General features: G+C 59.4%; 1 protein-coding gene across 2 annotated transcripts in view; it reads right to left on the reverse strand.

Moving 5' to 3' along the window:
- NOS1 (nitric oxide synthase 1) overlaps positions 1–8,770 on the reverse strand; it is a gene marked incomplete at both ends in the record, with an annotated part of 34,508 nt that extends 25,738 nt beyond the window's left edge. For both annotated transcript variants that reach the window (XM_082007809.1, XM_082007808.1), the window contains one exon: positions 8,043–8,770. In XM_082007809.1, coding sequence (XP_081863935.1) covers positions 8,043–8,770 — 728 coding nt within the window. The remainder of the gene's footprint in view (positions 1–8,042) is intronic.
- Positions 8,771–13,305: the final 4,535 nt, after the last annotated feature.

The raw sequence follows: 13,305 nt of genomic DNA on the forward strand, positions 1-13,305 counted from the left end.
TCACTCGCGGTACACGCCGTCTTCGGCGCACGTCTGGCCTGGGGACCGCACGGCGCGGTGCCGGCGAGGCTGTTAAATGCCATTCGAGCAGGTGATGGGAAACCACTGCCGTATGAGCCCTCGCAAAGGGGAGAAAACCAAAAGGCATTCAGGGGCGCGGTATTCAGAGAAGGCAGGACGCAGCGCCCGCACCGCAGGGGCTGCGCGGGGCCAGGACGGGCGCTACCCCGCGGCTCGCAGCCGCGCTGCCTGCGCCCTTGCCCAACGGACCGTCGAGGTAACGCGCTCTGGCAATCGTTTTGCTCCCGCTGTCAGTTCCTAAAAGTCTTCCGGATGCCCGCTAAAGTCAATAACGAGCCTTCCCATTAACGATGGCGGGCTCTGGGCACCGACCAAAGTAGGACACTCGCACTCAGGACGTGATTCACACCAACACAGCGCTGCCGGCAGCGTCTCCAGAAGACGCGTTGGTACAAACACATTCGGTTGCACAATCCTCCCTTGCCCCCCAGCTTGTATCTTTAGGTACAGCTTCAGAAAAATACCTCACTTAAAGATGATCTCCCTGTGCTCTGAGTTTTCTGTAATTTTTCTGCCTTTACAGAGCAATGCCAAAATATTTGGTTTTACAGAGCTGCCAAAATATTACACTAGGCTCCTGGGCACCTTCCAAACGTTGGCTGCCTTAGGGTGAAAGTGGCCAGCTTGGTGCAAGCAAAGGACGTACAAGAGCCATAGGGACAGTTTTTACCGGGTTTTCTATGCCCCCCTCCAGGAAAAGAAAGCTGTTCTTTTGTGACTTGGCTCCTAACGGGTGAGTGAAAGGGTTTCAATCAGGTAAAACACAAGAAACCCCACCCGCCGCACCGCACAGCCGCGGCAAAGACGACAGGTCGCGGCTGTCTGCTACGCGGCGGCGATGCTGGTCCCGGGGCTGGGGACAAGCACGAGCCGTACAGCACCCACTCTGTCCCCCACCCGAAAGGCGAGCTCAGGGTCTCCTGGCGCATCCAGCCTACCTCCGCCTAGAGAATTCCCTGAAGCAAGACGGAGAATTAGCAGGATGAAAATTCAGCAAACCTGGCTCTTCCCCCGAAATCAGGGCCAGCCGTTAAACCCCCCGGAGATTGCTCATTTCCACGGCTGCGCGTCCCTGCTCCCTCGCCCTCAGCCCCATCGCGTCGGGGAGAACGGAGGCAGGTCAACGCGGAGCCGCTGAGCACGTGAAATGATGGGCGCACACGAGCCGTCTCTTGTAGCCGATGAGTCCCAACGTGCTGCTCCCTGTAACTGGCCCAAAACCAGGACGCAAGCGCTAAATCCCTAAGGCGGTGGAAGAAATCCCTTGGCTTTACCGGTGCCTGGGACTTAGCGGAGGGAACCTGCCTCCCGGGGGACCACGGTGCCTCTCCGGGGGCACCGACTCTGCCTCTGTGCAGACAAGAGAGGCTCGGGCAGACATTCCACATTCAGGCACCTCCAAAATGACACCGCAAGGCGCCTGGCACGACCCGCTGTTTCCAGAAAGGTCTTTGCAAACCCGTCTACACGGGCGCCTGCCGGCACGAGGGAACCTGGGAGAGGAACCCGTCCATCGGCCGCAGGAGCCGGAGGTCTGTCTTTTGGAGAGAGACGGGGAGAGAAAAGCCCGTTCAGAGCAGCCACAGCCTCACCCCGGGCGGGGAGGGGAAAAAAAAATTTTTTAAAAATTTAAAAAAAAAAAAAAAAAATTAGTTGCTTCATTTTACGAATCCTTCCTGCCCATTTCTTGCAGCTGCCTTGTCTGCGAGCTCAGACAGGCACAGGCTCTTCTGGGTCAGTTATTTTCCTCTCTTGCCTCGGCTCCCCCAGCCACCAGAGCCGCGGGGCGAGCCGCCACGTCCGCCCGAGGATGCCGCTCACGGACTCAAGGAGCCCGCGCTCAGCCTCCGGAGAGCGTTTCCCAGGAGCGCTTTATCGGCGGGAGGGCCCGAAGGGCCGCGCTCAGGGGGTCCCGCCGGGCGGCGGGGAGGGCGCAGTCCCCCCGAGGGGCGCTGCCGGGCGGCCGGGAGCTACGCGGCGGGAGGGGGGGGCTTGCCCGCGGCCCCCGGCAGCCTCTGGAGGAATCCTCGCGACTCGCCCTCAGACCTGACCCCGGCGCTTCGGGGCGTCGAGCGGGATCTTCAGAATCACCGCTTTGGTGTCTTTGGAAGCGATGCTGAGGATCCGTCCTCGGAGGCAGTTCTCAACTCTGCCAAAGGCAGGATCCAGGGACCTCGTCTGACCTGGGGCCCGCTGCCAGGTCCGTTAAATACCATTTCGGCATTAACGAAACCTTTTGGATGCAGAGCAGGCTTTGGGGAAGGGACCCCACCTGAAGTCATCTTTTATTCTGGAAGCAAAATTTGTTACTTAAAAAAAGAAAGAGGCATCCTGCCGTGCCCCGCTGGTGCACAGGCAGAGCCTTGGCTGCCGCCTCACCTGGGGAAGAGAAATTTGGAGAATGTTTGGAGAAATGAGAGGCACCACTGTTTTCTTTTGACTAATTTGATGATGTTGCAGTGCTCGCAGTGATGAAGCAGAAGGGAAGCTGCTGAGACAGCCCTTTGAGAAATTTCTCCAAAGCTTTTCCAAAAAGAAAGGGAGGGAAAAAAAAAGCGCGCGCAAAAAAAGAAAGTTTGTCGCTTCGCTCCTTTGGGTTTGCTTGGCAGAAGGATCGCTCTGATTTCCCGGGCAGAGGCGAGAGGCACCACCAGCTGCCGCGATGCCCAGGAGCCAGTCTGGATGATCCGAGGAGGACGCGGGTGCCCGCGCTCCCGACGGCGGCTCTCGTGCCGCGACGCCCGTAGCAGCGTCCTGCCCTTCCAGGCCCGCCGGAAGCCCCGCGCTGGCGCCCAGCACCTGCGCGGGAAGCTCCCGCGGGCGCCTCGTCTTCGCTCCGAGCTGCGGGAGAGAAACGCTTTCCTTCCGCCTCCTTCCCCTCTCCCGTGCGCCGCGCAAGGCTGCGCCGCGCGTCGCTGCTCCTCCCCGCGCCCGAGGCCGGGGTGCGCGGCCCCGGCCTCGCCCTTTCTTTTGCCCCGTGGAAAACCATACTCCGGAGGACGCTGCACCCTCGGAAGTTAATATTCCCTTGCTGCCAGGCCCCTGGGGCAGCTCAGAGTCTGCGTCCTCGGAAAAGCCGCTGGCTGCAGGCTCCTCGCCTCGAGGCGTTGGGCAGGGTCTGGAATTTGCAGGGCGCAGAGGATGGAGCAGGGCTCGGGAAGGAAGCGGGAACGCTGGAAGCAGGAGGAATAAAAGGCGGGATGCGCTCCCGGGAGAGGCGGCGGGGCCGGCGTGCCCGTGGCGCGTGGCTGCAGCTCCGTCGAAGCGAGAAACTGCTTCCTAAACGAGAAAGGGGTGCTTGAACGGCACCGGAGGGGGGGGACAAAAGCCGCACCGGCAAGCGTGTGGCACGGCTCGGAGCGGGTCTTGTGCCCTCAGGAGGTCGGAGCGGCGCTGGGCCGTGCCCAGCGCGGGGGTCAGGGACTACCGAGCCGAGCGAGCCGCCGGGAGCGGGGGCCTATGAAACACAACGTATTCCGAGCGCGCTAAGTGCCCTCGCGTCGACGTTGACAGACAGAGACCCGGGAACAGGCCCAAGCGATCCCACCGGCATCGTCGGACGCGACCTGCATCCGCCACGCTCGCCCCTTCCCAGCCGCGCCCAACGAGCACCCCGAGGGCTTCAGCCTCAGCGCCTCGGCCGGAGCAGCTCCGGGCGGGAGCGCGCCGGCTGGCACGCGGGTCGCGGGTGTAGCTGCTGCGGCCACGTACGCGGAGAACGGCCATCCCATGGGATGCGAGGAGCAGCAGCAGCAGAGCGGGCTGAGCGGGTCCGAGAAGGCTCCCCGGGGGTATATTTGGGTGGGATACGCCGTTCGCAGGCACAAAATGCCTCTCTAGATTAGACTGGTGCAGTCAGAATGACGAGGAGGAAGAACCCGCCGAGGGAGATGGGTTATTCGCTGCCAGAGCTCCCTACTTCGCCATTTTGCAGAACGGCAATAGCGTGATAGTTCCAGGGAACCTTTTCATTTCAGGGGTTTTAAAGTCTCGTGTCCAAGGACGGAATAATGAAGGCATCAGAAATGCAAATGAAATGTTTTGAGCAACACAAAGGGATTTTGGCGGCGGCGAAGGAGGTGGGAGGAAGAGAATTTTCTCTTCGAGAACTGCAAAATTACGGGGTTTGTTCCAGCGCAGGATGGAGCCTGAAACCTTGAAACCCTTCATAAACAGAATTCCTGCTCTCAGCACACTTCTCCCTCTCAGGGCTGCTGATGCTGCTTTTTGGACCGCAACTGCCATGTTTCCATCATGCAGTTCATGTTATGGAATAGACCTGAGAAGAAAAATAAATACTGGCAACTCGGGGAGGCGGGGGACGGGGAGGGAAGATGGGACGTGACAGTGTCCCCAGAGCTCGGAGGGAAAAACAGACCTAGGTTAGCTGGCAGTGAGCGAACCGAACTCTATTTTTGTTTCCTAGCCCACGGCGAGCCTCGTGGCAGAAATGCCAGATCTCATCATACCTTGCGCCCCACTTCCACGCTCCGTTTCATGACCGACTTCGTCGCAGATGGCTCGAGCCGAGGAGCCAGCGCTGAGCCGTGGCCGCAGCCCGTCCCACGGGCACGCGCCGCGGACCCAGGGCACCTTCCAGCGGGAAATGACACAGGGAGCAAAAGCCAGGTCACGGCGGGGGCAGGCGGTGGGGACGGACTGGTACCTAACGCTTTCCCGTTTTCCTTGCAAGTAACGTTAGAGACGTGGGCTGGAAGCCCAAAGCGTCGGGTGTAACGTGAATCGCTCTCGGCAAAGCTCGCCTTGAACAAGGAGCGTCTGGCTCCTCGTGAATAACCCCGAACTTGCACCGTGCCGGCTTTGACAAAGTGCTGCGGGCTGCGAAGGTCAGCACCGGGCGAAGACGCAGAGAGAACAGGATTGGTCCCGAGACCAGCGTCTGCAGCCGGACCGATGCTCAGGTGGTCCAGGCTGTAGGAGCCAAGCTCAACCCTGAGCGAGGATTTGCACCCTCCTGGCGTCGAGGCAAAGCTCTGTTCCTGTTTTGCTTTGGCTGACGCCAGCTTTGCTTGCTCCCCCCAAGGCTGGAGAAGTCCCAGCCTGCAGCGTTAGAGCTGCAGCCGTCTGATAAAGCTTGCTTTTTTCTTCTGGCCTTTCTTTGGCAGCGACCGACCCAGCCTCCGCGGGTATCCGCGCCCCATCGCTCCCTGCCCCTTCTGCACTTCTCTCGTGGACCAAGAAAACTCTCACTGTAGAAGACCTTCACGATGCCCCAGCTCTGTCTGAGACCAAGCAGAGGAGATGAATCATCTCCAGCACGTCGCGGGAGCGGGAGAAGGGGCGGCCGAGAAATGCCCTTTACCCTGCAGGGCAGCTCTCGACAAGCTTTCCCTGCAGTATATCTCCTTTCCCACCCCTCTGCTGGAGCCCAGGTCTTCTCGCTCACGCAGAGTCCTACCGCAAGGGCAAGGCTGCAGCTTTTCATCATGCGGAAGACTGACCAAAAAGTGGATTTTCGGTGCCAAGGTACATAGATTACATAGAATTTTTTTTAAAGGATATTGAAAAATAAAGGGAGCGGAGATTTGGTGAAGTACCCACTTTGCTAATATTCTTGCTGGTTTGAGGTCCTTCAGTTTAAGAGAATTCAAAGTGTTTTGGTTTAATCTCTTTATGAGTAGAAGAGACTCCTCAAATAAAAAAAAAAAAACCCAAAAAAAACAACCCATATTTTTCATCTCTCGCCCCAGCCGGAGCAGAATTTCCTTGGGGAACCCGCAGCTGGTGGGACGGGACAGGGACACTGAGGAGGGTGAAGCTGTACCTTGCGTCAACGCTTGGGCTTGTGTTCTCTGGGGGCTTCACCAGATTACGACCGCCAGCTCCACGGCAGCAATCTTAGCAAAAACCAGAGGGACAGAAGGGACTTCTAAGCCCCCCGGCACATTTCGTTGGACCTGTAGTCAAGCGCAACCCCTTCAAGGTCTCAGTCCTTCGGTTGCTTAAGCCAGGTTCCCCCAGGGACGGGCTTACGCTGGATTAAAGCCTGTGCAGCCCAGGCAGGTCCTCAGCCTTCCAGGGCTGGGCTCGAGGGGTTAAGTCACCTCCTGTCGCACCCAAAGGTTTCTGGACGCGGCCAAAGGAAAAAGCGGAGACCGGAGGGCGTGCGTGGCGGGAGGGGACGGCAGGGAAGGACGTCCCCGAGCGCGCCCTGTGCTGCTGCTCTTCCCCAGGCCGGCGCCGAGGCCATTTGGGGTTTTTTTCCCCTCTGACTCAGTGTGACCACCCTAACGGGCTTTGAGTAACCATCTCCTCCACGGAAAAAATGCAGGATTTGGGAGAGAGCAGAAACGACGGCGCGAAAACAACCGAAAATAAAATTAAAAAAAAGAAAAGAGGGAGGAAAACACGCGGCGTGGGTTTTGGTTTCTGATGGGAGTGATCCCAACCTCAGCCTGGGCTCTGCCGCCGTGCCGGGCAGGGAACCCACCGCGGGGATCCCGCTCCTCGGCAGCCAAGGGCTCTGCCTTTCACTTCTTGATGTTTCTGATTAAAAATAAAAATAAAAATACCCTTTCCCCCCCCCCCTTGCTAAGGAAGCAGGTGCAGCAAGAGAACTTGAACTTACAAACCCCTCTGTCCCTGAACCAAGATCACCAGCTTCAGCGAAGCCTCCTGAAAAAAGGCTTCTGGCTTTTGCAGCCAGCCAATAGCCGAGGGCAGCCGCAACCTGCTGCGGCACTTGGCACTGCTAAAACGTGTTTGGGGGCTTGGGGAAAGGCGACGGGGAAGGTGACGGGGAAGGCGACGGGAAAGGGCAACGAGAAAAGGTGATGGGGAAAGGCGACGGGAAAAGGTGATGGGGAAAGGTGACCCATCACTGCTGATAAACGGCCAGGAGGTGAGAGAGCTGGTACCAAGGGGGAAAAAAAAAAATAAAAAAGCAACTAACAACATTTTTGCAAAGCATGAAGGGCCGGAGGGAGCTGCTTCGGCTCCGGAGCGATGGTCGATGTCTCGGGGGAACGCGGAGGGAGATCAGGAGGGCAACGCCACACGCGCGGCCCCTTGCAGGAGCAGGTATCGGAAACGAAGCCGTTCCATCCGCGTGACGGGACTTCACCCTCCGCAAGAGGCCACGGGGCAAGCGCCCCTGTGCCCCCACCCCTGTGCCCCCACCCCTGTGCCCCCACCCCTGTGCCCCCACCCCTGTTACACACTCGCATTGGCATAGCAGCTTGCTCTGGGCAGAGCGGAGGGCAGGAACAGGCAGCTCCGCTGTTGCGTTTCACCGCGGGATGGCCGCTCCGGAGCTCTCGGCAGGAAACATTTCGCCCCTTCCCAGAAAACAGGAGCACCCAAGGCAGGTCCCACCGCCCTTGCGCTGGGGTCCCCTCGGCTTCGGCTGGAGCTGGAGCGGGGCTCCCCTCTCCCCCCCCAGAGCCAGAGCCTGGCTGCCAAAGCACAGAAGGTTTTGAAACTCGTTTCTCCTGGGAAGCACCGTACTCCGCCGGTCTGACCTTCCTCCTCCCTCTCCGGCAGTTCATCAATAGCAGATTTCAAGGGGAGAGCTCCAAATCGGCAAAGACCGACGATACCATGAATCTTATTTGGCAGATGGGGAAACTGAGGCACGGGGGGTTGTTTAAAGCTTACAATAAATTCGAAAACACAGAACAGAAACAAAACCCAGCCCATGATCCACTCTGTCACCTGGCTCAGCTTTCCATGACACATTCCTCCGGCTGTCTCCCCAATTTCCCACGTTTACATCTCTCTCCCTTTCTTCCACCACCTATTCCCAGTTTTTCATCCCTTTTCTCTTCCTCTCATCAACCACTTCCCCCTTTTTTTGCATCCCTTCCTCCCCACCTCCATCCCGCTGTGTCAGACAGCAGCCATTTCTGGCCAGGTGCCCACCGCCACCTAAACCAGCCACGCTGGGTAGCCAAAACCAGCACATTTCACCAAATATAAAAAAAATGTATTTAGGGACCTACCAGTCCACCTGGACTTCTCTATCTCTTGTCTCTACCTTGGAGGGTGCATCTCCACCGCTGTCCTTACTGCTGTTCTTCAGGAGATCCAGGACAGGCTCAATCTCTTTGAGCAGTTCATTGTCTTCCACGCCGCCGTTGAGGCAAGGGTGGCCACAGGCACCCTCCTTCCCCTTCCCAGCGTCCTGCCCTTTGCTGCCGGTAACGACGCCGTTAATGTGGACCATCGGCTCCACCTCCCGCCCGATCTCTCTTGTCCACAGGGAGCCCATAGCGTGGTCGGCTCCTGGCAGCGGCTGCTCTTTGCCGTGCGGGCTTGGGTTGGACAAGTCAACCGCCTTCGGAGGTGAGCAGAGGGGTCTGGTGACACGGATGGTTTTTGGTGTCCCGTCGCCTGCAAAAGTGGTCTCCAGGTGAGTGGTGAAGCCCTCGGGGCCCCGCAGGATGAGGACCACGTAGGTCTCGGAGGCGATGCTTCTCAGTATCTCCAGCGCGGTCTCATAGCTCATGTCCACCAGGGGCCTGCCATTGACAGCTAAAATGATGTCCCCAGCCTGGATGAGGCCACTCTGCTCCGCAGCCCCGCCCCGGATCAGGTCCGAGATGATGACGGGCGGCTTGCTGACGCGCTCTTTCACCAGGAAGCCAAGGCCGCCCACCTTGCGCTTGAAGAGCCTCACCGAGATGACGTTGGGCTGTATCTGCTGCACGCTGAACACACTCTCTTCCATGGCAGCTCCCCTCTTTGAGCCTGCGGACTAGGACCTCGGCACTTGCCGAGAGCGGAGAAGGTCGCTGCCCGAGATGCTTATCCACGCCGGGGCGGGGAAGGGGCAACTCTTGGGCTTGTAAGCAACCGGCCTCACTGCAAAGCTCCTCTGGTTTTGCCGCAGTATTTCCGCGGCATGCTCGCTGCCGCCTCTCTCCCAAAGCAACGTCCTGGGGAAAGCAGGGTGTGTCACCAGCGGAAAGCAAGGCTAGGGGCAGGGCGGGCAGGGCGGGCAGGGCTGGGCACCGCGCGGCCGAGCAGGGGCTGGAGAGGGCACCATGCCGGCTGCCAGTCAGCCTCTGGTCCTGCGCCGGGCGGAGGCGGGGAGGCAGCCCGCGAGCTTCACCGACATCTCTGCAAACGGTCCGCGAGCTTCTTTAGCTAGAAAGGGGGGAAAAACGACACGGGAGAAAGAAAAGTGAGGTAGGGCAGGCGTACGCGCGGGCTCGGCACGGGGCTCGGCACGCCACAGACACCCACACGCGTCAGCCCGTCCCCGCAGATGTCATCCCCCGGGCTGCGTTTGGGAGACAGGCTGCAGCCTCCCGTCGCTCTGGGCTTTGTTTCCTCCGCTCCCCCTGCGAAAATCGGCACCATCTGTTCGACGGGGGCCGGGAAAGCACAGGGGGGAGCGGGGAAGCCGTGGGAGGGGGCTGCTGCGCAGCCTTGCTCGGACCCTCCCCGCTTCGCCCGCGGGTCGCGAAGCGAAAGCCGTGCAAGTCTGGCAAGCGGGCAGAGCCGCACGGAGCTCGGCGGCGGCTTCTGCCGGCTGAGGATCTCGTCTCCATGTGTTTTCCAGAGTATCCAACGACCTGACGGTCGAGACGGACCGGGGGGACTGGAGAGACGACGTACGTCCCTGCCCGGGATGAAAGCCGTTCCGTAGGTGCTGTCACGAGTTTCCGCAGCCCTCGCGTGGCTTGGGGAGCCATGTCCCCTTGACTCCTGATGGGACCCTGCTCCGCGCACGCCCACGCTTGCGTCTGGTGACTCCAGCTCCCGCAGCCTCCCCGCGTTCCCCTCCCATTTCTTAGATGCTCTGGAGAACGTTTCTCTCCGTGACTGTGCCCTGACATTTAGCAACGAGCTGAAATGCAGATGTCTCCTTTTCTGTTTTAAATCTGAATTTGGGGGGGGGAGAACAGAGGGCACTAGATCTGCAGGCTGGAGGCACAGACGTGCCGAGGAAAACGCTCTCCCGTCTCCCAGAGGATGCACATTCAGGGCAGCGTTTGCACCTCCAGAGACTGAGCACCGAGCCCCCCCCTCTGCCAGGAGCTCCTTCCAGCACCCGGGTGGGAAAAACAGGGATCTGAGGAGCAGGGCAGTGACACCAGCCCCGGCATTAACTCGTTTGAGCATTTTAATCCTCGTGTGATGAAGGCTGCCGATCCCAGACTGGATCATTACAGGCCAGTAAAGAATAAAGCAATTAGAGCCAAGTAACGCGAGCTGATGGATTTAACCCCCGTCGCCCTTCTCCTGCCCTTCCTCAGCCCTGCAGAGCGGTAGCAGCGTGCAAAGGGTTAAATCCCACCTGAGTAGGTCAGTGGGGAGCCACGTCCTCCGGGGCTCATTAATGTGAGTGGCATAAGCCCTAATTGCTGGGTGACCTCCCCCAAGTGGCCCTGGCCAGCGGTCACCCGAGCAGGACCTCTGCCAGCCTCCACCCGAGACCCTCGGGCCGCCTGGGGAGGGAAGGTCACGTATTTGGGGAGGAAGGAGGGAAGCGGACGTCTGCTTGGAGAGGGAAGGTCCTGCCCCTCTCCCTTTCTAGCCCCTCATCCCTCCCCCAGCCAGAGCCGCTTCCACCGGCAGCGCTGGACGCAGGCAGCGCCCCGTGAGGTCGTGACGCCGTGAGGACGAACGAGGCTTCGGAAGCAGCGTAAGTACCACGCGAGCGCGGGAGACTCGGCTTCCCGGCGCGGGGAACGAGCCTGTTATTTGCTCTGAAGTAGCCACCGGCTACGCAGCCGCTGCGGCCGCCGGGCCGGCGGCTCCCGCGGGCAAGAGCCGGAGGAGACGGTGCCTTTCAGCCCCGCTCGACCCCTTTTTGCAGGGGAGCGGGGCGACGCTGAGCCCGCCGGGAAGGGCCCTCATCCACCCCGAAAAGCTGAGAAACCCCGAAGTGTTTACAGCCCCTCACTCGTCTCCCACCGGGCCGGTTTCCGGTTCTTTTCTCCAAAAAGCTTACAGCAAAGCTTATAATTTCTTACACAGGCGCAGCAAGATGCCAGGGAACAGCATCACTGCCGAGGGCACGTCGTTCCCCGTCCCCGACACCCGCCGACACCTCAGCGTTCCCTACCAGAGGGAAGAGAAGAGAAAAGTAGATTGTAGGAGATACCTAAGCACCCAGCCAGGGACCTCTCCAAGATGGGGGTGAGCACCCGCCTGTCCCCCCCAGGCAAGGGGGTGACTCGCTCCCGGACCTTGCACGCTCCCGCCGGGGGGGATCGGTGGCCGGTATCTCCCCCCGCCTCAGCTGTGGGCTCTGCAGCAGCGGCCGGGGACTTGGCTGGAAGACAGGGAGCGACATTATTTGCCTGTTCGGGGGTTTTTTTCCCCTCCCTCCAGCTCAAGCTTTTTCTTTGCTATTTCTCAGCTGCGCCCCAGAGGAAGGAAGGTCAGAAAAAAAGCCAGAAAGCAGAGGGGCAGGCAAGGAGATTGAGGGCAACTTGCCTCTAAGCCCCTGACCCTTCTGCTCCTTTTGGGGAAGATTTGGACATGCATTTTCATAGAATCATAGAATCATTTAGGTTGGAAAAGACTCTTAAGATCATTGAGTCCAATCATTTTCCAGCTACAAAACCTTGCACAGACTCAGGCTGAAGATGGGAGGGAGAGGGAGAAGTTCAGGGCACAAGAAGGCAGCAGGAGACACGTGGGAGTGCAGGGAAGACTCCCCCAGACGCCCGGCGTGGGCCGGGGCTTCCCCCATGCCCAGCTCCCAGGGCGTCCCGGGACACGGGCAGGTCCGTTCCCGGAGGGAACGCATTTTGGATGAGACCTGAAGCATTCAGCCCTGCGCGAAGCGACGGGGAGATGCCGGCTGCTGGCAGCGCGGATGGCGGAGCTGTGCTCGGCTCCGCCGCCTTCAGCTCTCCCCGCGAGCGGCATTAAGAGTCTGATCTATGAACCCAAGAGCCGTAGTACGGTTGCCGGGTCGTGCATTTCAAGCTACTGGAGGCGTCGCGTCTAACTCCCTACAAGCAGCGAGAGCAGCCCCGTGAGCCGGGTTTACGCTGGGGTGAGCGCGACGCGGGCGGAAACCCTCGCTCCACCCTCGAAGGACAGCCGGGAGATGGCCGACGCCGTGGGCAAAGCCGGGCTCAGCTCCTCGCCGAGCCACCCTGCGTGAGCAAGCATCCGCGGACGGTGCCGCCCCGCTCCCGGCCTCCGCTTCCCCCCTTCCAAAGCACAAACCCGGCTCAAACGACAGAAGAGCGACGCGCCCTGCAGAGCTGCACCCCGGGCAAGCGTTACGAAAAGCGTCAGCTCTGGTCTCGACACCGATCCACGCTGACGTTGCTTGTTCGGAGGCTTTAACCGGCGTAGAGACGAGCAGCAGAACGGGCTCCCCTACGGCAGCGACGAAGGCGCTCGCTTAACGAACAAGCCCTACGAAAAGCAATAACGAAAAGCTTTTAGAGTCGCCGGGTAACATTTCGAGCAACGAACTCCGGCACGTATGTTAATTGGATGATTTGATTTAGGAAGCAAAACGGAGGAGAGATCAATCTTAGGAGCTTAACACAACCTCTTAGCTCTCCCAGCCAGGAGCTGCAGGCTACGGTCAGCTTGCGCCTACGGCCGCCAGCCCTTCGGCGCGGGCACTCGGCGCGTCCTTGCCCTCGCAAATCGATTTTAAGTCTTGTCTTCGCTGCGGTAATGGCTTACATCTCGACGTGCCAGCTTTAAATGGACACCATTGTCTCATTTAATTAGTTTTCGTGGGATTTATAGCATTCAGCGAAGAACCCCAGGGCTGATGGATTTATGCCCGTTTAATTTTTACGACCCATGGAGCGTCAGTGAATCAGATGAGGAGCAATGGGATGCAACATATGCACGGTTACTGTAAACCCGCGTGTTTGTGCATCTGAAGATGGAGCATTAAAGTGATTCACGGGCAGGCAGCTCGCTCGTGCCAGCAGTTCTGCGCCCAACTCCCGTTCGGCTCAGACCGGCGCTGCGGTGTACGTACGTACACGGCCTTTGAATCCTGAGAATATACAGACAGCTCTGGAGACCCCCTCGCCTCCGCCACGTCAGCGGGGCATGGGTGTTTGCACCGAAAACACGCCTATCGCTGGTCAAAGAACGGTTAATCAAAGAAACGCTTGCTTTCTGATAGAAAGAAGTCTACCTCCATTCCCCGAGAGAGTTCGCTTGCCTCTAATCAGGGGGTTGTTTTCTGGAAAGCAAAACAACACACGTTTGTTCACAGCCGTATCACTGGGCCGAAGCGGCCCCAAAGCCCCGTGACCTGCACGG

Source organism: Phaethon aethereus, assembly GCF_964289735.1.
Source record: "Phaethon aethereus genome assembly, chromosome: 17".
NCBI lineage: Eukaryota > Metazoa > Chordata > Aves > Phaethontiformes > Phaethontidae > Phaethon > Phaethon aethereus.